At 34.3% G+C, this 24,525-nt stretch overlaps 2 protein-coding genes across 4 annotated transcripts; both read left to right on the top strand.

Moving 5' to 3' along the window:
* The first annotated feature begins 3,059 nt into the window (after positions 1-3,059).
* Positions 3,060-7,478, top strand: LOC144562445 (Glycosyl hydrolase family protein). Of its 3 annotated transcripts, none has more exons than XM_078311671.1 (7): positions 3,060-3,610; positions 3,946-4,281; positions 4,419-4,585; positions 5,297-5,394; positions 5,531-5,881; positions 6,156-6,572; positions 6,794-7,478. In XM_078311671.1, exons 1-7 carry the CDS (start codon positions 3,260-3,262, stop codon positions 7,393-7,395), a joined length of 2,322 nt encoding a protein of 773 aa, XP_078167797.1. In that variant the 5' UTR covers positions 3,060-3,259; the 3' UTR covers positions 7,396-7,478. The 3 variants fall into 3 exon arrangements, with proteins under 3 accessions (XP_078167797.1, XP_078167799.1, XP_078167798.1); XM_078311673.1 differs by having other exon boundaries at positions 3,061-3,610; positions 3,962-4,281; XM_078311672.1 differs by lacking the exon at positions 3,060-3,610 and adding an exon at positions 3,637-3,810.
* A 10,015-nt stretch (positions 7,479-17,493) lies between these two features.
* Positions 17,494-18,816, top strand: LOC144562423 (putative galacturonosyltransferase-like 3). The gene has a single exon (XM_078311641.1). It carries the CDS (start codon positions 17,561-17,563, stop codon positions 18,581-18,583), a length of 1,023 nt encoding a protein of 340 aa, XP_078167767.1. The 5' UTR covers positions 17,494-17,560; the 3' UTR covers positions 18,584-18,816.
* Positions 18,817-24,525: the final 5,709 nt, after the last annotated feature.

The raw sequence follows: 24,525 nt of genomic DNA, 5'->3' as shown, positions 1-24,525 counted from the left end.
ACACATATACACATATACACATATAAACATACTAGTATCATACCCGTGCGTTACAACGGGGACATACTATAAGAAACAAATATATCAATGAAAATAATAATTATCTAAAAATTAAAACACATGTTAATAGAAAATTTATATGATTATGTATTTTTAATTAATTTTAATCGTGATATCTGATAACAATCTGATGATGTGATGATTCTTTATTTTTAAGTACCAATGATATCAAATAATAGCTCGATTCGAATCTAATATCAAATATCATACAACAATTCAATATCAACATATAATATGATATCAAATAATAGCTCGATTCGAATATAATATCAAATATCATACAACAATTCAATATCAACATATAATATGATATCAAAAAACATAAATAAAAAGTGTTATCGTTTGTATGTATAGGATGTATACACACACACACACACATATTATAAGAAAAATATATATTCACACACATGTTCCAATTTATATTCTTCTTTGTTTCCAATTTAGAATACACACACACACATACACACACTGATATATTATATATTGGAAATATATTCTAAATTGCCCACACCAATATGTATAGAAACAAAACAAAAAAAAAATAAGGAAATTAAAAAAAAATGATTTCCATTGTGATTCGTATAGAAACGAAGAAGTAAGGAAACAATAAATAAGAAAATAGAAGGTGGAGTCTTCTCAATTGAAGAGGAAAAAAATATGGAAATAAAGGAATAAGGAAACAAATAAATATATAGCTATATTTCAGAATTTGTTCATTTTAAATTGTAACGTATCGTGTGGCAGCACATGTGGTGGGTATGTTTTTAACTAAATTTAGACTTCTATACATAAAAGAGATGCATTTAATCAAAAGAAGACAAATTATGTAATTGGAGAGCTGAGATCAAATCCGAAGTTTCATCTCTCAATCGTATCCGTTGGCGGATCGGACACCCAATGTGCATAATAATATAATGGAGATACACATACGCACATATATACAATTTTTTTTATAAACTCATTTATTTATAATATATATATGAGATGGGCTACGGTGAGTTGTGAAGTAAAGCGACTATTTTACTTCACGCTCATATTTTGTGATTTTAAAGTTCAAAATATCGATCTGAACCGTTCATCTTGTTCTCCATATTGAAATGTGCTTGGAGACCAAATTTTACATTTTTTGGAATTTTTTTACTATTTATTAAGCAATTTTGAAAGTCGCTGATCTGATGGTCCAGAAAATTTTACTGTTTTTTTACTGTTCACAGCAAAACAGCAATTTTAAAAAATTCTTAATAAATAGTAAAAAAATTCCAAAAAATCTAAAATGTGGTGTCCAAGCATATTTCAATATGGATTAAACATCTAACAGTTCGGATCGGTCGTTTGGACTTTCAAAATAAAATTACGGCATGAAGTAGAAACGCGTTTTACTTCGCAACTCACCGTAGCCCATCTCTCTCTCTCTCTTTATATATATATATATATATATATATATATATATATATATATATATATATATATATATATATATATAATAAATATATACATATACATATATTATATATATAATATACATATATATACATGTAGAGTAAGGCTACGCTACTTCATGAATTAAACGGAGCACTAGTGGAGCGCCCGTGGGATGGACGGTTCTCTAATTTTGAAGTTCAAATAGTCGATCCAAACCGTTAGATGTTTAATCTATATTAAAATGTGCTTGGAAACCAAATTTTACATTTTTTTTGAATTTTTTTACTATTTATTAAGATGGTTTGAAAATCGATGTTTTTTAATGCCTACCATCGAACGAAAAGTTAAACTAAATTTTTGAGATCCTAAACGACATTTTTTTGAAATTCTGATGCTTCCGATACGACGATGCCTGGTGTTCCACCGGGAAAAAACGGATCCATCTCGTTCTCCCCTTCCAAAAAGTGCTCATAGGCGTAAATCCGAGTTTCCTAGCCAAAGTTCCAGCTGTTTAAAGTTTTTTCAAAAATTAAACTTTGAAAATTCTTAACTAATTGTAAAAAAATGCAAATAAGTTGAAATTTATATCAATTATGTGTATTTTTGAATGCTCTACATGTGTATATGTGTATATGTGTAAATATATATGTGTATATTATACATATATTATAAAAACCATAATAAAGGCCAAGTCCTTAATTATTGTTATATTTAGACTTGTGATATCCAACTGACAAATAAAATCAAAGTTCACAAAAAAAAAAAAAAAAAAAATCAAAGTTATAAAGATTTACGACATCACTTCGTAAATATATCAAATATTTTATTTTTTGGCATACACTCTAAATAAGAAAAAAAAATTTCACAAAATTATTCAAATCAAAATACTAAGATCTAAAAATAAAAAAATAAAAAATTGTGAACAGTGAACCGCCCGTGGCACGGGCGCCCCACTAGTTAAAGTGACCCGCCAGTGGCACGGGCGGTCCGCTTTTGTTTTGGGCCGCCCGTGGGCCTGGCGGTTGGGGCATTTTTAAAAAGAAATTCAATGTGGGGGTATTTTTAAAATTAATTTTTTTTTAAGGATATTAATAAAAATGGCCAGCAAAGTAAGCGTTAATTATGTTCACTTTATGAGTATTTGGCCAGCGTAATTTTAAAATTTATTGGGTTGTTTTTAAATGACAAATTCAAATTGTTAAAATCGATATACTTTACTTGACGAGTGATGCATGTACATACAATTTTTTTTTTGAAGTTTTAAGTTCTTAGTACAAAATCAAACGGTAAAAGATAATGACAAATAAATGTATTAAAATAACTTGTAAAAAAAAATTTCGTTCAATTTTCTACTAAATAAATTTTAAAATTTTGCACGTACATATATCACTTATGAGTAGATCATTCTCAATAATTTGAATTTGTTTTTTTAAGCTAATTTAGTAAATTCTGAAATTATGCGTCACAAACTCTTAATTTTATAGTTCACACTTCACACTGGCACACCAGCTTTACTCATTAATAATTGTTGTGCAAACAGACCATGTGATTTGCAAGGTAATCAATCTCCTTTTGAGTTTTGATCTCTCCCGTTCTTTCCAGTATAATGTAAAGCCAGCCAAACAAAGACCAGAGATGGAGAACATCAAACTACAGACTGGAGAGAAGCAGATCAGCAGATGTCTAGACGAGAACATCAATCTGCACTTATTTTCAGGATTTTGACTTCCCATTCATCAAACAGTCTAAACTACTATTACCCCCCACAACCCACAAGATGTTCGATGAAATTCCCAGACCAGCTCAATCCCTCCTCTCTCTTTTCCTTCTCCTCCTCGCCTCACCTTCCGCCTCCAGCCTCCCCAACCGACCATGCGCCTCATCTGGCGCTGCCAACGCCTTCCCCTTCTGTAATTCATCACTCCCCATATTGACCCGAGCCGAGTCTCTTGTCTCTTTGCTAACACTTGATGAGAAAATCACGCAACTCTCTAACACTGCAGACGCAGTGCCCCGGCTTGGCTTGCCAGCCTATGAATGGTGGTCCGAGGCACTTCATGGTCTCTGCGCCAATGGCCCCGGTGTACTCTTTAATGGTTCTATTCGTGCAGCCACATTGTTCCCTCAGGTACATGGTTACATTTTGATTTTTGACCAATAACTTATAAGGAGAAAGTAAAAGTCTTTGCTCGTCGGGTTCAACTCAGTGCTCGTGTTGTTCAGATATTTTATGGTACTGAACCATGCTATGAAATGCGGAACTGTGTGATCACTCTGACAATTTGATCTAGAGATCCGATCAGTATTGCACCTTCATGTGAAGGAATGGTACTCTAACAACCTCAACGCTTTTCAACTATGAAAAAAAATGAGCAAATTGATCGGTTTTACTTCAATTAGAGTATATTTTGCCAGAGAGGTAACAGTTGCTGACTATTTGCTATAATTTGTACTCTTCACTAGGTCATTCTCACTGCAGCCTCGTTTAATCGTACACTATGGCACGCTGTAGCACGTGCCATTGCTGTGGAGGCTCGTGCAATGCATAATACGGGTCAGGCTGGCCTCACCTTTTGGGCACCTAACATAAACATATTTAGGGACCCAAGGTGGGGTCGTGGCCAGGAGACCCCCGGTGAAGACCCACTGACAGCATCGACATTTGCCGTTGAGTATGTGAAGGGTTTCCAACATGAAGATGACAATGGTAGATTGATGCTCTCAGCATGCTGTAAGCATTTTACTGCTTATGATTTGGAGAAGTGGAATGGTTTTGCTCGCTACACCTTCAATGCTAAGGTAAAGCAATTATACTCTTTTTCCATTATGAAAAAGTGATGATTATAATGAATGTTCGTTAAACTATTCTATGACAGTTTACCATCATGCTTTGCATTTGCACTTTGCTTTGTGAAGATGATTATTTTGACTGTTAGGTAACTGAGCAAGATATGGAGGACACTTTCCAACCTCCATTCGAGAGCTGCATTAAAGAAGGTCATGCAAGTTGCTTGATGTGCGCCTACAATCAAGTCAATGGCGTCCCTTCATGTGCCCGTGAAGATCTATTGAATCAGGCTAGAGATGAGTGGGGGTTTAAGGGGTAATGCTGTCTCGCCTTTAGCTTGTCAGCCTATCATGTCTCTCATTATCTGTAACAAACATTACAATCTTGGATTCACAGTTGGTATGGAACCAAGGCCAGCCAAAACTTTATTAATGTTGTGCTATATTGTTGTTATTTCATTTATTTTCTTAGATGGGACCTAACAAATCCTAATTAACTTTTGTTAAAATTAAAACTAAAAATCAAACATAGGTGAAGCTAGATGGTGTAAGAAACATGAATCATAGTGAAGTAATTAGGATTATTACCCATTGCCAATCAGAACCGATCACGAAAACAAACTAGGTCCAATAATCCTTTGGTTGTAATGTTACCAGTTGAATAACTGGATTGAAATATATGTTTGATCATCGTTGTTGAAGAAGTATACGTGACTTGCACTAATTAGATTTATTTGTCTGTGGGCACTTGTGGCTTTAACAAGTAGCCTGTAACTGGGACTATTATTTTACTCTCAGTTAAGTTGGCACTTTCTCTTATTGTAAGAACTATACTGGTACGGTTCCAGAGATTTGGAACTGTGTACCAGATAACTTTGTTTGATTTCAATGAAATCGGTGGGGATTACCCACTTTCTTCCAAAAAAAAAAAGTTGGCACATGAGCAATACCTGCTAGGAGGTTGCTTTCTCTGTAAATTTTTGTTTGTGATGAACATACCACTCATTTACATTTCTTTTCTGTTCAGATATGTAACTTCTGACTGTGATGCTGTTGCAATAATTTATGAAAATCAGACATACTCAAGCTCCCCTGAGGAGTCCATAGCTGATGTCCTTAAGGCAGGTGTGCTGGATTTGTTTAATATATTAGTATAAAGAAAGTCACTCAGTTGCAAAATTGGTAACACAATATCTAAATTAAGAATGTATGGTAGAGCATGTGCGGATTATCATATTATCTTGTTTTCTCTATTGTTAAGGTATGGATATCAACTGCGGAACTTACCTCCTTCGACACACTAAATCAGCGGTTGAGAAGGGGAACGTCCAAGAAGAAGACATAAACCGTGCTCTTTTAAATCTTTTCACGGTTCAACTCCGTCTTGGTCTGTTTGAAGCTGACCAGAATAATCAGTGGTTCACTCACCTAGGCCACACAGATGTTTGCACTGAAAATCACAGGAATCTTGCATTGGAAGCCACAAGACAAGGTATTGTCCTGTTGAAGAATGAGAACAGACTTCTCCCTCTGAAGAGAAACAAGGTCGAGTCAATTGCAGTGATTGGACCAGCAGGACATGATGCTGACATTCTGGGTGGTGATTATTCGGGTCTGTTATTTGAGATTTTATATCATTTTGTTTCTTATGCACTTATACTCAACCCCAAAAATAGTCAGCTAGTGTCCCAGTGTCTTCTTCTTACACATACTGTTTTCGTCTAGCATATAATGTACAGTACACCATCTTGAATTCTTGATCTTATATGTTGTTCTAACTTTCTCTTACATACCCTTTGTGTCCTTTTTATAGATGTAGGTGCATGTTGGCAGCTTTTTGTTGTTGTGACTTATTGCTGGTTCATTAATATTATCTCTCTTTGTAGGTATCCCTTGTCAACCAGTAACAATTCTTGAAGGAATCCAGGACTACATAGCAAATACCATCTTTGCCCCTGGTTGCCAAAACATGTCGTGCAACTCCACTATTGGTTTTGATCATGCAGTAGACGTCGCAAGAAAAGCAGATTATGTGGTTGTGGTTGCCGGCTTAAATCTCACGGAAGAAACCGAGGACCTCGATAGGGTCAGCCTCTTGCTACCTGGCAAACAAATGCAGCTTGTCAACAGAATGGCCAGTGTTACCAAAAGACCCCTAGTACTAGTACTTATGGGAGGTGGGCCCATAGATGTATCATTTGCAAAACAGAACAAGGGTATTGGTGGAATTATTTGGATTGGTTATCCTGGTGAGGTTGGTGGTCAAGTTCTTGCCGAGGTACTTTTTGGAGACTATAACCCAGGTTAGTCAAAGATGTGGTTTATGGAATAAAGTATATAGGGGTTATACAGTTATACTTTTTATTTATGCTAAGAACTAAAAAATGTTGCTTTTTGTTCAATGGCATAAATAGTTGACATTCAGAGTACTTCTCCTTTTGCCTAAGGTTTCCGAGGCATGGTCCCTCATTAATAATGATACAATAATGATACTATTTTTTTTTCAAATGTTTTTTGGTGACAGATGGCAGATTGCCTGTTACATGGTACCCTGAGTCATTCACCAATGTACCAATGAATGACATGAACATGAGACCTGATCCTTCTAGAAGCTACCCAGGAAGGACCTACCGTTTCTACACAGGAAAAACAGTGTATAGATTTGGTTATGGTCTGAGCTATTCAAATTTCTCTTACGGTTTCCTATCTGCACCTGACAAACTCATTCTCTCACCACCTTCTGTCAAGACATTGCACATAATCAAAAGCCCGACTTACTTCAAAACAGATGGTCTTGACCATGTTTATATAAATGATATCTCATCATGTGAGGATTTAAAATTTTCTGTTCGCATATCGGTGTTTAACCACGGTGGCATGAATGGGGCCCATACCGTGCTATTGTTTGTCAGACATAAATCGAATTTAACTGACTATCCAGTGAAGCAACTGATTGGATTTGAGCGCGTACACACTAACATTGGTGAAACAGCTGAAGTTGAGATGTTTATAGACCCTTGTAAGCATATTAGCACGGCAAACAAACAAGGCAAGAGGAGGCTTTTGTTGGGTGCTCATGTGCTAATGCTAGAAGATTTAGAGCATGAGTTTTATATTGAGACCTAGTGATTGGTATGTTGTCTGTTAAATGAATATGGTTTTTAAATTGATTGTGCATTTGGTTGAAGAAATAAAAGTACATTTTCACATAAGTTCTGCCAGGCATTTTTTTTTAATTCTCATGTTCAAACTTCAAAAATCACTGGTACAATCATTGAAGGAAAAAATAATGTTAATAATAGATAAGAAGACCAACTGGTGAAATGACTTGCCTGATGATGGTTGGAAGGGGATGCAATAGTCAATGTGCATTTTGTTAATATTGGTTTTAATTTTGTATTTAGTTGTAAATTGCATTGAAGGAAAACCGCTATAGAGAGTATACTCAGTTGGTGTCTTAATCTCGGCAAGTACTTCGTTCCACTCAGGTAATATATACTGGGAGGAGGGGGGTTCTGATGTCCGGTCGGAGCTAGTCGATCCGCATGAAAATTAGTGTGTACTTAATTAGCACGAATCTTAATGCAGATCAAACGTCTCCGAACGAGCATCAGACTCCCAATTCCATATATACCGTGTTGAATGATCAGGTAATACGATTCAAACAGTTTGATCGAATTAATGGGTAGCTTAGGGGTGGACAACTTTGAGATTCAAGCCAAATGATTTAGATTTACTCATTCCAATGGATTACTTCACCGGATGTGAAGTAATCAATTCTTCAGGTAGAGGCTTGGTTGTTGTTCTATATCCGTACATGTCTAAAATTAATTTTATTTGTGCCAATACTTTTATTCATTAAGTACTATATACACATTATACCCTCATCAGTAAAGGTTAACTGGTAATGGATGCATAACAAATAATTATAAGGTAACAACTATAAAATAATTATTATCCATCCTCTTATTCGATAAAATAGTAATTTTTTTATTCATATCTTTAGTTAATAAGTTACTGAAAAAAGTTCGTATCTATACTCGTTTACCTAATACGATACAGAGAGATAAATAGATGAAAGAGTTTAATAGACAGTTTGACACCCCTATTCCCACCGCTAATATAAATTTGGAAGCAATACCCGGAGTGTATTGAATGGTTTGTCATGATCAAGAAAAAATATGGATCTATCATTTTCGAAATTGAACTAATTCAACATGCATGCAAGGTTTGAAGTAGCAATCGAAAGAACTAGTCGTATGGTGTCGTTTGAATTGGTTGAATGGTGGCAATTACCCAAGCAGTAAGGCGCTGACTAATTCAACGACAAATATCAATTTGACCTTCATTTTTTTTTTTAAAAAAGTTCGAACTCATTCGGCTGAAATTTTTAAATATACCATACTAAAAAAGATAAATCAAACCACCACGTTTAAAAAAATTTGAATTTTAACACAGCCGCATCCCCAAGATGCGGCCACCCCTTTTTTTGTTCAGATTGAACTGTCACACGAAATGAAGACAAAAAAAAAAAAATGAGCCGCATCCTCTATATGCGGCCCGCAGAAAAGTAGCCGCATCAAAGCTATGCGGGCGTGTTAAAATTTGTATTTTTCAAGAAACGTGGTTGTTTGATTTATCTTATTTGGAGCTATGGTATATTTAAAAATTTCGGGTCATTCGGTTTGGGTGTGTTTCACATTATCTCACATATACCCAGCTTGAGCTGCACAAATTATTTTGAAGTCATTTACACCTTACTCCTATACTTCTATAAAAGGTGTGCAAATTCCAATTCTGATTTTCGTGGTTCTCGAGTAACTTGTAAAAAAGAATACCCAGCTTCACTAATGGACTAAATCCTCTCTTTGCGAAATGTCTTAATTAATTTGTTTTCATTAAAAAGAAGGTAAGTTTGTCCGTTTCAATGAGAATATGAAATCACTAAACACTCATTGGGAGCTGTTTGGTTGGGTTGAGTTGAGTATAAGCTATTTTTAAGTTTAGACACTTGGGTTATTCCCAATTGGAGTTCAAACCTCGGCACCCACACACCCACTTTTTTTAATAGATTAATCAAGAATACACTCAAACCATACCGGTATCCGGTACAGGAGCGACTAATGTGCAAGTCCTCTCAGTCTCCTGTTTGTATCGTAGGCATATCAATATAACCTCTATGTACCATAGTGACAAACGAAAAATTCGGGTTCGGTTCAGCAAGTTCAAAAATTCGTGATTCGGATATAATTCGGGAATGATTCGGTACAATAAGTAAGCCAAAAAAAACCCAGCAAAAAAAAAAAAAAATTTATTTGCGTTTTATTCGGAGTTCGGTTCGGAAATGTCAAAAAAATATTTTATATGCGAATTAAATGCGTATAAAACGCAAGTCATGTCACTATGCTGTGTACCACTATCTATACATAGATCAAAATACAACAAGTTATACAGACATCTCAAAATTTTGTGCCACCAGAGCACAGCAAAACTTTTTTTTTTTTTTTGAGGAAGTGCACAGCAAAACTTGCAACATTTAAATAAAATAATTGCTTCACTCATTGGGAGCTTATGACAATCAAAATTCCAGGTCTGAGAATCTCTTCTATTCGATTGGATCTTCATATGTAATTCTCTCTCTCTCTCTATCATGTCTCACACTTGCAAAGAGATACAGTCCAGATGTTCCTGAAGCCACTTTGCAATTTCAACCTTGATCTTTCCTTTGACATTTCCTAGCCAATAATTCAGCAAAGACATTTTTTATTTGACATTCGTACACAATAATTGTCTCTTTTTCTAAGCTGCTGTTGTAGTCATGACATGATTATGCTATAATTATTTACTTATGGATTCTGATATTTCGATAAAATCCAAAGGTCAAGGTCGGTTCCTTGAATTATTTTTTGGGAGTGCTAGGGACGAGTCTGTATCATCTACATTATTATTTTTTTATTTTTTTGAGAGACCTAATAGCGGGTACCAAGTTTTTGTTAATTTATTTTATTGCTAAATGACTAAAAATCGGAAAACTACTTCCCAGTGTCAGTGGCCATGTGCCCATGTGTATGCATCAAGTTTTATCCGAAGAAAAGCACATTAAAAACTGACAGATAAAATATTTCAAATAAAACCCTGCAAAAGTCAGCAAAAAGTTGTCACACTAATTAAAAAAATATATACAAGAAAACTACAAAACACCATGTTTGTTGGATACTTCATTCTTTAACCGATAAGAGGAACAATAAGCCTACTGCAAATATTATTTCCCCACCTAATTAATGCACGCTTAAATAGCAGCAAAGGTCAAAACTGGAGGAGCAAAATCAGATCAGCACATGTACCATTTCTGAAAATCTAGTTTTACCATTGAAGACATAAATTAAAACGGAACTCTAAATTTTGTAAATATTGTACAGCAAATTATAGCAAGGAATGACTAGAACATTCCTAGAACATTATAGTGCCTTATTTATAATGTTGATAAAGTTAAAATTTTTAGGAAAAAAGTATGCTCGTCATTTTTATTGAGAACAAAATGGAATTGTTGTGTTTTCATTTTCAATGCACTATATTTTTCGTAGAACAAAATTGTTTCCTAATAACAATTAATTACTGGTATAACTGTTTTCATTGTACATTTTAAAGAATAGAACACTGGTATGTAATGTAATTATTTATTATCTATGTGAAGTTAATGGGAATAATATGAACTATGAAGTAATGAAATTCATGAAAATTTCTATTAGATTAAAGAGTAGGGTTTAAATGTCTTATTCTTGCTTGATGTTCTTATCTTTGTTTTCAAAATTCAAACAATCAACATAAATTGCTCAACATGATATTCATATCAAAATATACTCAGAGATCAAATTTATATTTTTTGAAACCTTTTTTTACTATGTTTTTAGATAAGTACAAAATCATGTTTTTTAGAAATTCATGACTATTCTGAAACAATTATTTTATATCTATCTAAAAGAATAATAAAAAAAATTCAAAAATATATAAATTTTGGTCTCCAAGTACATTTTATTATGTAGATTATATATATTAAGCAGTTCAAATCGACTGTTTGAATTTTAAAATAAAAATGAAGATATGAGATACGAATGAGATATGAAAATCATGAGCTATTTGAATCCTACTCTAAATTTAAATATGAGATGAACAATTTACGTGGCAAAAGTTTTGAAAAACAGAGTAATGATGGTCAAAACTATTTTTTTTTTCAACTTTTTTTTGTATTACGCCCATAGTTTTTATCTTAATCCTAAAAGTCCATAGGACTGATTGCATTAACTAAGAACATGCACACTGAACATATGATAGCCACTGGCCACCATAGTAACAATATACGTGAATAATTTGTGTTTTATTTGTTTTTTTTATGTTTTCATATTGAATTCCGAATAAAACGCAAAAAACATATAATACGTTTTATTCGCAAATAAAATCCGAATAAAACGTGAGTCATGAATTATTCGCGAGAAAAACGCTGAAATCTTTTTTTAGATTTTTTTTGGAGTTTTTTTTTTGCGCTTGTTGTACTAAATCATTTTCGAATTATATTCAAATCGAATTTTTAACCCTGCCAAACCAAATCCGAACTATAAACTAAGTTAACACCTCATCACAAGGATATGTCACCGACTCACCATCCACAAAATATTACTTAACCAATCAGCACAAGAAACCGAAGGCAGCTTCTTGCTCCAAAAAAGAAAAAGACCGAACACCTAACTAGTTGAACGGGGGAATGCTCACAGCTTGTGATTTTCAAACAGGGACAACCCAACAGCAATGACCAATATGTTTCAATGCAACCAAATACGGACATTAAGACAAGGGATTATCCCCTGCGTTACCATGAATTAGATAAATGGAATACTTGAAATTTAGATAGAATGAGATCTGAGTCGTTGGATTTAATCTGATACGCTTCTTAAAGCGGATCCCTATATTCTAAGTATTGCATATTGGATCCGAATCTGCTGCTATTTTTCTTAGAATTAATAGCAGGGGTGGACTTTCATGGTTCTAGAGGGATAGCCGCCTCTGAATTTTGAGATTTAGTGGTGTTCTATCGGTTCCGACCGACTTTGTCCCACACCCCCCTCTTGAAATATTTTTTTTTACCTCTCTGGATGTTTGATTTGTAATTCGGATTAAATTTCATGTTAAAATCAAAATAAATTTCTTTAATTATGATTGGTAATTATAATTATAATTTAGAGCATCATAAATTATAAGTCAGGGTATTAGAAAGTATAAGTCAAAGCATTGTTTTTTTTATCGAGTATTCAATTAGTTAATGAGTTTAAATCTGATTAACTATATTATAGTTATTTAAATCCGATTCGATATTTTTTTTGTCTCCCCTGACGAAAATTCTATTTTCTAGATCCATACTTGATTAATAGCAACAACCTACTGTCCACTTTTCTATTTTTCTCTCTTTTTTCACTCTCTATCTCTTCTTAAAATAGAATAGTCAGATGTTTTAGATAGCAGTGGATTTCGTGTCATATTCTGAATAGGATCTAAATTGGAGTAGGACTAAGGTGTTCTTAAGTTCATTAAGTCTCTTTGTCAATTTAACTCTAAAATATATCTGATGGATTTTAAATCACGAATTTGAATAGTTGAAACCCGTATACCTTACTAGTAATGTGTCTACGTACAAAAATTTAAAAAATTTGAATTCATTTTGTAGAGAGTCAAATGGTAAAAAAATATTCAAAAAATGAATGCATTAAAATTAATTTATAAACCTTTTAATTTTGACCACTTGAATTTATACTAAATTAATTCGATTTTTTTTTTTGTACATGTAGACACATTATTCATAAGTTATATGAGTTTTAACGATTCAAATTTATCATTTAAAATCAATTCGATAGATTTTAAAATTGAATTCACAATAAAGAAATTTGGTGAACTTAGAAATATTCTAGTTCTACTCTCTAAATTGATTTTGATTTGGATGGAAGTATTATATCTCCTCCAGTACCATACTGCAAGGGATACTCGATGTACTGTGCATGGATAGAATACTTCTAACTAGTGTTGTAAATAACGGTATATGTTCGTCGGACGGACAGAGTACCGCTAAGCGATTATAGGAATAATCGAGAATAATCAGCTATAATTAGAAATAATCGACCAATTAATCAAAAAAATCCGTAACGATTTGATAACCACCAACGATTAATCGGCCAATTAATCAGTCTAAACGGCAGTTTTTTACACCACTGCTCCTATGAGCAAAAGTTTTTCGGAGCCTATTTGAAATATAGAGGGAGTCACTTTTAAATTCGTGTTGATAATTTGTATTGTTTCTTTTTTCACCTTCTGTAAGGTAACCACCTAATAATTGAATTCTCGAGACGCAATTTCAATTCTCAGTAATAGTATCTAATAATTTATTTTGATAATATCTAGTTAAAGTATACTATGTGTTCTTATAGCTCCGATCGATTCATAATCAATAGAACCTACATACCGAGGCGGAGCCAAGTGAAGTCAGGTGTAGAGACTTGCCATCCTTGATGCAAATTATTTCAAAAATATACAAATGTATACTTGATTTTGAAAAAAAATTGTAATTTTTTTCCTTCCCTTAATTTTTTTTTTCTTCAAAATATATTTCTATTTTTATATTTTTCTCAGAAAAATTATAAAAATATACTTAAATTCAAAATAATGACAATATTAAGCCTCGTTTAAATTTTTTGCCCCACCTTACCAGTTGTCAATTATTTTAACATCATTTATAACGCGGTTAATTTATAAATGTCAAACTCACTGTCATATTAATGTTGCTTGTATTTTTTTTTTTTACTATTCCTTGTATATACAAAATTCTTCTGGGTGCAAAGGTATGGTCTAATTCATAAATATCAAATTCATTTTCATATTAATAGTACTTGTATATTTATATCTAGAGTGTGATGTGCTCACTAAGAGGGTTTGGTGAGCACAACTTTAAAATGATATCGGATCGACTTCAAACGCTGAATCCAAACTGTTGAAATCCATGTACTTCATGAGTGATCCATGTACATGCAAAATTTTGAAAGTTTCGAATTTATTTTCTACAAGGTTAAGCGGTCAAAGAAATGAACTTTTTATAACTTAATTTATAAGTTGTTTTATATATTCAATTTTTATGATTTCTTTGACCGCTTGATCTTGTAACAAATAAACTCGAAACTTTCAAAATTTTGCATATACATGCATCACTCATGAAGTACATGGATTTCAACGATTTGAATTCGGCATTTAAAGTCGATCCAATATACTTTTGGAGTTATGCTCACCAAATCCTCTCAGTGAGCACATCACACCCTAGCTTTACTCTATTTATATATATTATATACAAAAATCCTATAGCTGTACATGTCTGAACATATCTTGACATGAAGAGTTCAACTATTAAAATGTGTTACTAATATCAAATAGTCTATAATTATCTACAAGTAGTTTTTTTTGTAGTGGGATTAAGATAATTTGTGAATAAAGGTTGAAGATCAAAGTTATCTAACTATTAAATATTAAAAAATATATATATTTTTTTAATTTTAAATCTGCGACTTCCCACGACGATTAAGATAATTTGTATTCGAATATTTTACATGTTTTGCATCCCGTACTTGTTTGTATAATTTGTAATTTACTACTTTTTGATACAAGGGACCATCTTATACAGGCAATCACTAAGTTGGTTGTCCATGGTACAGTGATAAATGAATGATCGGGAAAGATTCAACAGGTAAAAAGTTTGTAATTCGCAATTATACAATGAGTTCAAATTAGAGATCTCAGTTCAACAAGAAAGTGGAAAAAATAAAAAAATATATAATTCATGAATTATTCGCGAGTAATTTGTAAAATTTGAAAAATATTTCGTAAAAATTCATGTTCACGAATAATTTTAAAAAAAAATTGGTCGACCAAATAATAGGTCGTTTGATCCGCCGACACCTAAAAAACGAATCCTGTGACTACCCATGGTTGTTTTTTCCTATTTCATAGAATCTTTTAGATTGGAATATTAATATTTTACTACATTAATCTATCTTCATTTTTATAATTTGTGAAGCTCGTTTAATATTTATTAATATTTCTTTTTTTACTTCTATATCTCTGCAACATATATACAATTACAAATATTAATACGAATTTCATTCTGATTATCAATTAAATAAACTAGCCAAATTTAAAATTATTTTATATCGTAGAATTGATGCTACAATTTTCATGCCAAAATTTGTAATTGGATTAACACAGTGACAAATGAATTATTCGGGTTCGGTTCGGTGAGATTAAAAATTCATGATTCGGGTATAATTCAGAAATGATTTGGAATTATCCGGATCAGATATCTCAGTCCTGCAAAAGAGTAAAAAAAAAAGTAAAAAAAATGTTCCGGAAATAATTCACAAATAATTCGGAAAATTCAGAAAAAATATCGTAAAATTCACAAATTATTCACATTTAATTCGGCCAAAGTTCGGTCAACCGAATAATTTTCGGCGTTTGGTTCGGCATTACCAAAAAATGATTTATTCGGATTTAATTCATAGATAATTCACGACTTTTGTGACTATATTTGGATATACACATGCTCCAATTACTGTACCACTGTTACTGCATCTGTGATCACAGTAAATCCCTGCTCAAAATAAAAAGGTTCTGAACTTCTGATAAACAGTAACCAGTATATCGGGTCGTTCGAGGTGAATATCCCTATAAGATAATCCTATCTTTGCAATTATGATATTGATTAATTCATAGATATCTGTTGGTTGTTGGTGCTGACAGCTCACCAGGATCAGTAAACCGCAACAGGAAACAATAGTCCTCCGCCTCCAGGGTTGTCTGTAATATCATCACATATTTAATTATTTAAACATAACATGAATAACAAAATACCAAATTATTTCTAGATAATACACTGTTTTGAGAACTTTATCAAAAAGTAAGAACAAAAACATGCTTCTTTTCAAAAGTCTCTTTGTTGTAGTAGTTATCACTTTTCACAATGTTTATCTCATGGAGGAGGTTTAATATTCCATGCTTTTCATATTTTATTATACTTTATATTTTTTATTTTTGTTTTTGAAGTTCAAATTGTCAATCTGAACCGTTTAACATGATGTCTATACTACAATATACTTGAAAACCAAATTTTATAATTGTTATAATTATTTTGCTATTTTTTAAGTTGGTACAAAATTACTATTTTTGAATGATCCAAAAACAATAATTTTATACTTATCTTAAAAAATAGTAATTTTTTTCAAAAATTATAAATTTCATTCCCATGCATATTTTAATATAATATCATACTGAACAGTTAAGATGACAATTTGAACTTTAGAAATGAAAATATAAAACATGAAATATGATGAGATATGAAAGACATGAAGTATTGGAACTTTTCTCTATCTTATAAACATTATACATGCAGATAAAAATAAATGCAGTTATTGATATTCAATTATCTACAAACAATTTATTAAAATAAACAAAGATTTTTGTACAAAGATTTTTTTTAGAAATATAAAAATAACCAAATTTTCGAGAAACCAATCCTTCTTTTTTCCTTCGATAAGATTTTGTTCTATCTATTTTTTAAGGAAAAATAATTATTCTTTTTTTTTATTTTTAATTTTAAAAAAAATCCTTGACAGGCGTCTCATTTAGATTCTTTATTAAAGAAATGTGTCCCGGAAAATGACAAATAAATCTTTGACAAAAATGCAAAAGTAAAAAAAATCACATATAAATAATTAAATTTACAAAAAGTATGAACAGCCTTTTCAGTCCCCCATCAGAAAACATACACCTTGTGAATTCTTGACCTTGGGACGCAGAATCCCAAACGCATAGCAGCAATTTGCAATTACAATATGGAATCCAAGAGAGAGATTAATAAACAATAACACAAGCGTCAAAAAAAAGTTACATTAAATAAATAACACGCCTTTCCAGCCTGGCCACCTCCCGCCCCCTTCTATCCATTAATTATTATTTTTTGGATTCCCTGTTCATATAACCCACATTAACTCAAACTTAGAGTTTAGATCTGGACTGTCAGATATGTTATAGCACGAATATTGAAGGAGCTTCTTGCATTACACCTCGAATCGGACGGTCCCGATCTAAACTCAAATTTTGAGTTACTTCGGAGGATGCGGTCTTCTTAAACCCTCTAATGCTCCTCCACTTCTTTTCTCTTTTCTCCTTTCTCCTCCACTGCTCTCACTCTCCCCAAATCACCAAAATGCCACTCCCCATCTTCTCCCTTCTCCTCCCTCTTCTCTTCTTCGTATCTCCAACCCTTTCAGCCCCATTTGAAGTCCCCGAATTTCGTGAAGCCCCGGCCTTTCGCAATGGTCCCGATTGTTCTCCAGAAAATACAATCCACATCGCCATGACATTAGATGCTACTTACCTTCGAGGGTCCCTTGCTGGTGTGTTGTCGGTGCTTCGTCATGCTTCCTGTCCAGAATCCATAAACTTCCACTTCGTTGCCACGTCATCGCCCCGGCGTATACAACATCTCCGGCGAGCGGTTCTCTCTGCTTTCCCTTCTCTCCCCTTTTCAATTTACCGCTTTGATGCCTCCTTGGTGCGGGGTAAAATCTCTCAGTCGGTACGCCGTGCCCTTGACCAGCCGTTGAATTATGCACGGATTTACCTATCCGACTTGTTACCACCCACGGTAAGGCGAGTTCTATACTTAGATTCTGATGTAATCCTAGTGGATGATGTGGCAATGCTGTGGTCGACCCCGCTGGGACCAAACCATGTTCTGGCTGCCCCTGAGTACTGCCATGCGAACTTCACCGCCTACTTTACTGAGACATTTTGGGTTCACCCGACGTACCCATCGGTATTCTCTAACCGGCAACACCAGCCCTGTTACTTCAACACTGGAGTAATGGTCATGGATTTGGACAAGTGGAGAGATGGAGATTATACAAAAAGACTGGAGACATGGATGGAGATACAAAAAAAGGAAGTGAGAATTTATGAATTGGGGTCGTTGCCGCCATTTTTGTTGGTTTTTGCCGGGGAGGTGAAGGAAGTGGAGCACCGATGGAACCAGCACGGGCTTGGTGGGGACAACAAGGAGGGGCTGTGTAGGGACTTACATCCCGGTCCCGTGAGTCTGTTGCATTGGAGCGGGAAAGGGAAGCCATGGTTACGGCTGGATAACGGCCGGGCATGCCCGCTTGACGCTCTATGGGCTCCCTATGATTTGCTATTGCGGAGCGGCCGGGATGTGCTGGCTGATGTGTGATGTAGTAATTGTAGCTTGTTCAATGTTGAAAGGGTGCTCTGTGACGTCAGCAGTGGGAGTTACTGTTTTGGGAAGGGGGGGGGGTGGTCCGAGAAGAGATGAATTGGAGGTGTGATGTGGCAGAAATAATGGCCCTCACTCACTTCTCACTGTCGGTGGAGATTTTAGGAGTGGTGAATTGGGGGAGATTAATCGAAGCATAGGGATGAGCTGGCTAGTTGATGGGTGAAGAAGAGCAAAAACAGCTGGTGGAGGCGGTGACGTAAGCATAATTTGTATTCTTTTCTTGGGGAGATTTTGTCTGTTACTCCCTGAATTATTTGGTTTCTGGTAATTTTTTTTATTTTTTATTTCTTTTGGTTATAGTATAATTGTTGTATAATTTAATATTTGTTTCAATATTTAAGTTTGTAATTTACTTGAGTAGAATGTCTAAGAGATTATTTTTAGGGGATAATATTTCATATACCCTCCAAAAACTCTTACATTTCTTATTTACCCTCAAAGACTTTAATTTATTCTATTTAACCTCTATTCTTTAGAACCTTTCTTATTTGCCTTTTAAATTATTTGAACTAAAATCAGACGCTTAATAATTTGTTATTCCGACTATGCCCCTTAGTCTCTAATGGTGTTTCTTTCCAAATTTTAACAATTTACTCTAGCACTGTCCATTCTCGTTTAATCCTCTTTCAACTGCTAATATTAAAAGAGCTTCCCACTATTTTCACCCTCCGCTTTGCAATTCTTCATCTGAATTTCTTCCAAAATAAGTTGCACGGACAAAACTAACAATGCTCATTATCTTCAAAAGACATTTGAAAATATTCGTTTTTCTTAATTCACGTGACCGATTAAGGTTCAAATTGAACTTTTAATTGGATTTGATTAAGGCTATTCTATGTTTAATTGGATTTGATTAATGACCTACACTTGATCGATTAAGGTTCAAATTGAATTTTGTGCTTAATTTAGGTTACAGCGTGTGATAGGTGCCAAACAGTAGTCACATCCTTACTGGCAAATTGAACTTTTTGCTTAATTCATTAATTTTTCTTTATTGTTTGGTTTTCGAATTCTGTTTCAAGAGTTTGATACCTTAAAATGATTTGTTGTTACATAACAATTTCAGAAATTTGTGTAATGGCCAGGAAAGCATAGATCATGGGAATTGAATCTGATACTGGTATTGTTTTGGTACAATGTCCAAGTTAATATTCTCACTGCTGACGTCGTTGAGTTTAATATAGTTGGACTTTAGAAAGTTCAATCTCAATGAAAAATAAAAACAGGGAAAGCAAATCTTTGACAATAGACAATAGACAAGCAAATCGCTGAAGGAGGGGCCCATTCTCAGTGAGACAGGAAGAAACGGTGGCTCAAATGAAACAGGATGGGCAGTGGCACATCAAAATAAGAAATGACGCTCCGGTGCAGGTGCAACTCAATAAGCAACAGTTAACAGAGGAACTGCAACAAATCAACATCGACCAAACAGCACTGGATACACCACATTGGAAATGGACCAGGGACAGACGGTACATGGTGAAATCATATTGCAGACCAATGGTGGATTGACAGGATATAATCAGTAATTTGGCCAATATATGGGCGATCAGGGCACCAACACAAGTACTGGATTTTTACTTGGTTGTTACTGCGAAACAAAATCCTCTATAACAATTTGAGAAAGAGATAGATTCATCTACCGTTTTATTGAATCTTCATTGTGTTTACAATCGCATATATATAGGCAAGCCAGTTGGCTAACCAATCACTTACAGTATGCTAATTCATTATCTAACTAACACTTAACCATAGTTCTAACAGTACCATAAACTAACTATGTACCTAACAGTATCTTGTTAATCAGTTACTGTTGGTCTCCTTGTTGCTGGTCCGCATCTTCTGATGATTGTGTGTAAATGGGCCTCTCCAGTACATGATCTATTATCCTCACAATTGATAATTTGGTGCGAAGAGGGTCGACGATTCCAAATATATGCTATCTGTGCCGAAATGCAAATGAAAGAGCACAGCACATTTTTGGTCGCAGTCAGTTTACACTTCAGGTCATACAGGGAAGTCAGAATCATGGTCTGCAGCTGCCGCCATGCCGGCACTTCATACCGAGGGATTAGTACTTGGCAATTTTGGAGTCTCAGCACATGATCATTATCTGCTTTGTTACTTGGAGAGAGCAATGTCGTTGCATATTCACGGAGCAACAAAGAACACCGCAGCTGACTGTAAGAGAAATCATGGAAGAAATGCAAGCATGGTCTGTAAGCTGATCGGACAAATCTGTCCATCCAGTGAAACTGAACATTTACCAGTACTACTGATATCACTGGAATAGGATGTCTTCTTTGTTTTCTTACAGATTTGCCCCTCTTTTTTCTTCTATCTCACATGTTTTGAGGTTCTTTAATTTCTTCTCAAGACTTTGTATAACAGACCCGACTTGTGTCATTAACTCATTATATATGAAATTTGAGGGCACCCTCAATCTTTCTGTCAAAAAATTAAAATAAATAAAACTGTGGACCATCATTATTTTCACCGTCAAATTGCTCAAAATTAATTTTACACCTCAAAGGCGTTGAAGCTTCTGAATTACTCTGTTGACAGAACACAAACATGGACAAGAAAACCGTGGCAATTCTTAATTACCATATAGATGTGAAATCATGACATCCGTTTTTCAATGAAAAATAAACATGATGTTGTCTTTGGTGAAGAAAAATATCAATAAATTGTGGCATTGCCACATTTCTTATTGAAAATTGTGAAAAAAAAAAGTATATCCGCCTTAAATTGTAATAAACTTTTTCCAAGTTATTAGAGTTTTTTTATTTTTTTATTGAAATTGTAGATATAATTCCATTGCAAATTAAAAAGAGAATCAATGACAGGATGTCCGATACATTACTACAATTAAAACTGAATTTTTTTTTTAAAAACATCACAATTTCAGCATGACTATTATTGGAAAAACTGAGGGCTGGTCTGCATTTGCCTATCTATGCATTCTTTGAGCTGCTCAGTTGGGTGTCCGCTAGGGCCGTAAATGAGCCGAGTTTGAGCGAGTTACCTCTAACTCGAACTCGGCTCGTTTAATAAACGAGCGAGCCAACTCAAGTTGAGATGATAATAACAAGTTGTAGAGCCAACTCGAACTCAGCTCGTTATCAACTCGAGTTGGCTCACAACTCGTTTGTAACTCGTTTAACCAGTGATAGTATTACAATACAAGTTCAAACATATTTTACACGAATCTCAAAGCACAAATAACAGTATAGAGATTTAGATTTGATCATTTTGAAATTTATTGTGACCAATACTATATAACTTTATGTAACTCGAGTTATAAATGAGCGAGTTGGGGCCAACTCGAACTCAGCTCATTTATTAAACGAGTTGGCCAACTCGAGTTGTAAATGAGCCGAATTAAACGAGCTGTAAATGAGCGAGTTACGAGTTCGATTTTTTTTGCCCAGCCCTAGTGTCCGCTGAAATGCAACCCTGTTATTCACGCCAAGTTAGAAATCTGGTGCGGTTGTTGCAGTACCTCTCATCTCATGCCGTATCTGAACGGTTCCTCTATTATTCTGGTAGGATAAGGGAGGAGGCACGCGTAACGGCGTAAGCTTGGTAGTCTGTAGTCTGTACTACACTGGGCCAGAGCCAGCATATCAATCAGGTGTGGACAAACAAAAATTTATTGACAGTGTTGAAATTGTGTAATGCCTAATTGGATAGCTTTTTTACAATTTAACTGCATAACAGCATAACAGTGTAACGTGAGGAGAGGAAACAAAAGATAAGATTGTCAACGTTTTATTAGCATAGAAAAACAAAATAGTTGCTCTTTGTATCCAATCATTACAAAGCAGTGATTGTGTGAAAAAAAGGAAAAAAAAAAAACTAAAGTTCACTCCACACTACAAAGGGAAGTGAAACCCAATCAACTTTAAGAAATATATACACAAAAATTTAGACCTTCAATTACTTGTAACGTATTAAATATATATTTGATCATTCTAATTTTTCAGATCCTAAAATTGTCGAAATTTACAAATAAGAATGGATAAAAAAAAAATGATATAGACAGGCGTATTCAAAATTTTCATTGTGGCAAAGAAATAACGAGTCGGTTTGAAACTCATTAGTTAATTTGATCGCGTGAATCATGAAATAGATTCAACAGTTTCCACCGAATATCAGATTGAATTTAGTCCAATGTCGCTAGAGGCCTAGACCGTCTCCTTTGCCCTTGCTTATTGCCTAGGCAACACTTGGAGTTCTTTGGGCTTAGTATTAACCTCACGATAAGACCCAATCACCCTAAACAACAATTGAAATATTCGAGGCAATAAGCCCATTGTATGTAATACAGGCCTCTGTGGTATCAGCTATCAAGTATAGCTAAAATTACAACTCATGGATTTGCCGTCTCAAGATGCATCGCTATTTATTGCAATACACTGATAATAAAGTCAAAACTGAAAAAATAAAATAAAAGTAAAACACTGTGTTGCCCGAAACTAAAATAAGACTTAAATATTTAAAATTGAACAGATAAAGATCAACACCGCTGATGTCTGTGTCGTGTAAGGATATTTTTTGTCAATCCTCGAGAATCTAATAAAAACCGTATGATCCAAATCGGACGCTCTAAATCTCCTTTCAATTCCTGCTATCAAGGTAAAGGATCTAGAGAACTCGGAAAACTGCTATGCAACCGACCGAATTCATTTCATCTAAGGTAACAGAATATTTCTGTTTCGATCTGGACTGTTCAATCAGAATCTGCACGAGTATTAAGAGACATAGATTGGTCCGGATCTAAACAGAAATATCCTGTAACCTCAGAGGATATAGTAACCGACCAGACGAAGAAACCAAGAATTCCTTCCCAATACAAACCCGCTTCAGACCTTCAGTTAACCAGATCCTCTTTCTTTCTCTCTTATCGCGAAAATGGAGAATAACCAGCAACCATCGATCCTGTCGTGCCAGAGGTTGGAGGGGGTAGCGAGCTGGTTCGGCGCCAGCGTGGCCTCAGCCTTCTTCGCCTCGCTCGAGCACTGCTCCTGCATCAACCTCTCCACCTCCGGGGACGAGGCTGAAGTGGATGATGAGGAGGCCAAGGACCGCCCCTTGATGCATACCAAACTCCAAGTTGTGCATGACACCGATACCAATTCCTCTCAAGTTTGATCCTAGCTGCGTCTCTCTCTCTCTCTCTCTCTCTCTCTCTCTCTCTCTGGAGATGATTGTCAGTTGTTTTTGTGTGCGATAGGTAATAATTGTTTTTAGTTGTCACCTGTGGATTTAGTTTTCAGTTGCTATGTTTACCTTGATGCTGTTGTGAATTCTATGAGCAAATTTATGAAATCCTCTTGCTGTTCATTTAATTATTCTTCATTTATTCAAGAACAAGAATTGAGCCAGCTACTAACAAGGAAAGTACCCTGTGGGGTTTGTTTGGCAATCTTTAAATTGGAATAACAGAATACTGCGTTATTCCAACAGAAATTCATTACAAACGCATGAATGTTTAGAATAGCGTTAGAATAGGTCAATTTGTTATTGTACCAAATAAATCGAATATTTAGGAAATAGCGACTATTTTTTATTCTCAATTAATATTATTTCATTATATTGTATCATAGGGTAACTGCTTAATTTTTGTGCGACTGTAAATTTAATTCGTGCACATTACAGGAGAAAAATTATGAAATATGAACTATAATTTCTAAAAGAGTTGTTAGCAACAGTAATTTATTTTATTTTATGAAATTAACTCGAGTTGCCGTCTCAGGTATGGTAATTTTTTTATACAAGTTAAATTAACGAGTTTAACCAAAAATAATGAAAAACGATAAGGACCATTGATATCTTGGCATCCTGCTTTTATGGTAGTATTATACCAGTAT

The sequence above is a fragment of the Carex rostrata genome, chromosome 11, assembly GCF_964058835.1.
Source record: "Carex rostrata chromosome 11, lpCarRost1.2, whole genome shotgun sequence".
NCBI classification, from domain to species: Eukaryota; Viridiplantae; Streptophyta; class Magnoliopsida; order Poales; family Cyperaceae; genus Carex; species Carex rostrata.
Note: the sequence above shows the minus strand (reverse complement) of the source record. Positions and strands in the feature narration are given on the sequence as shown.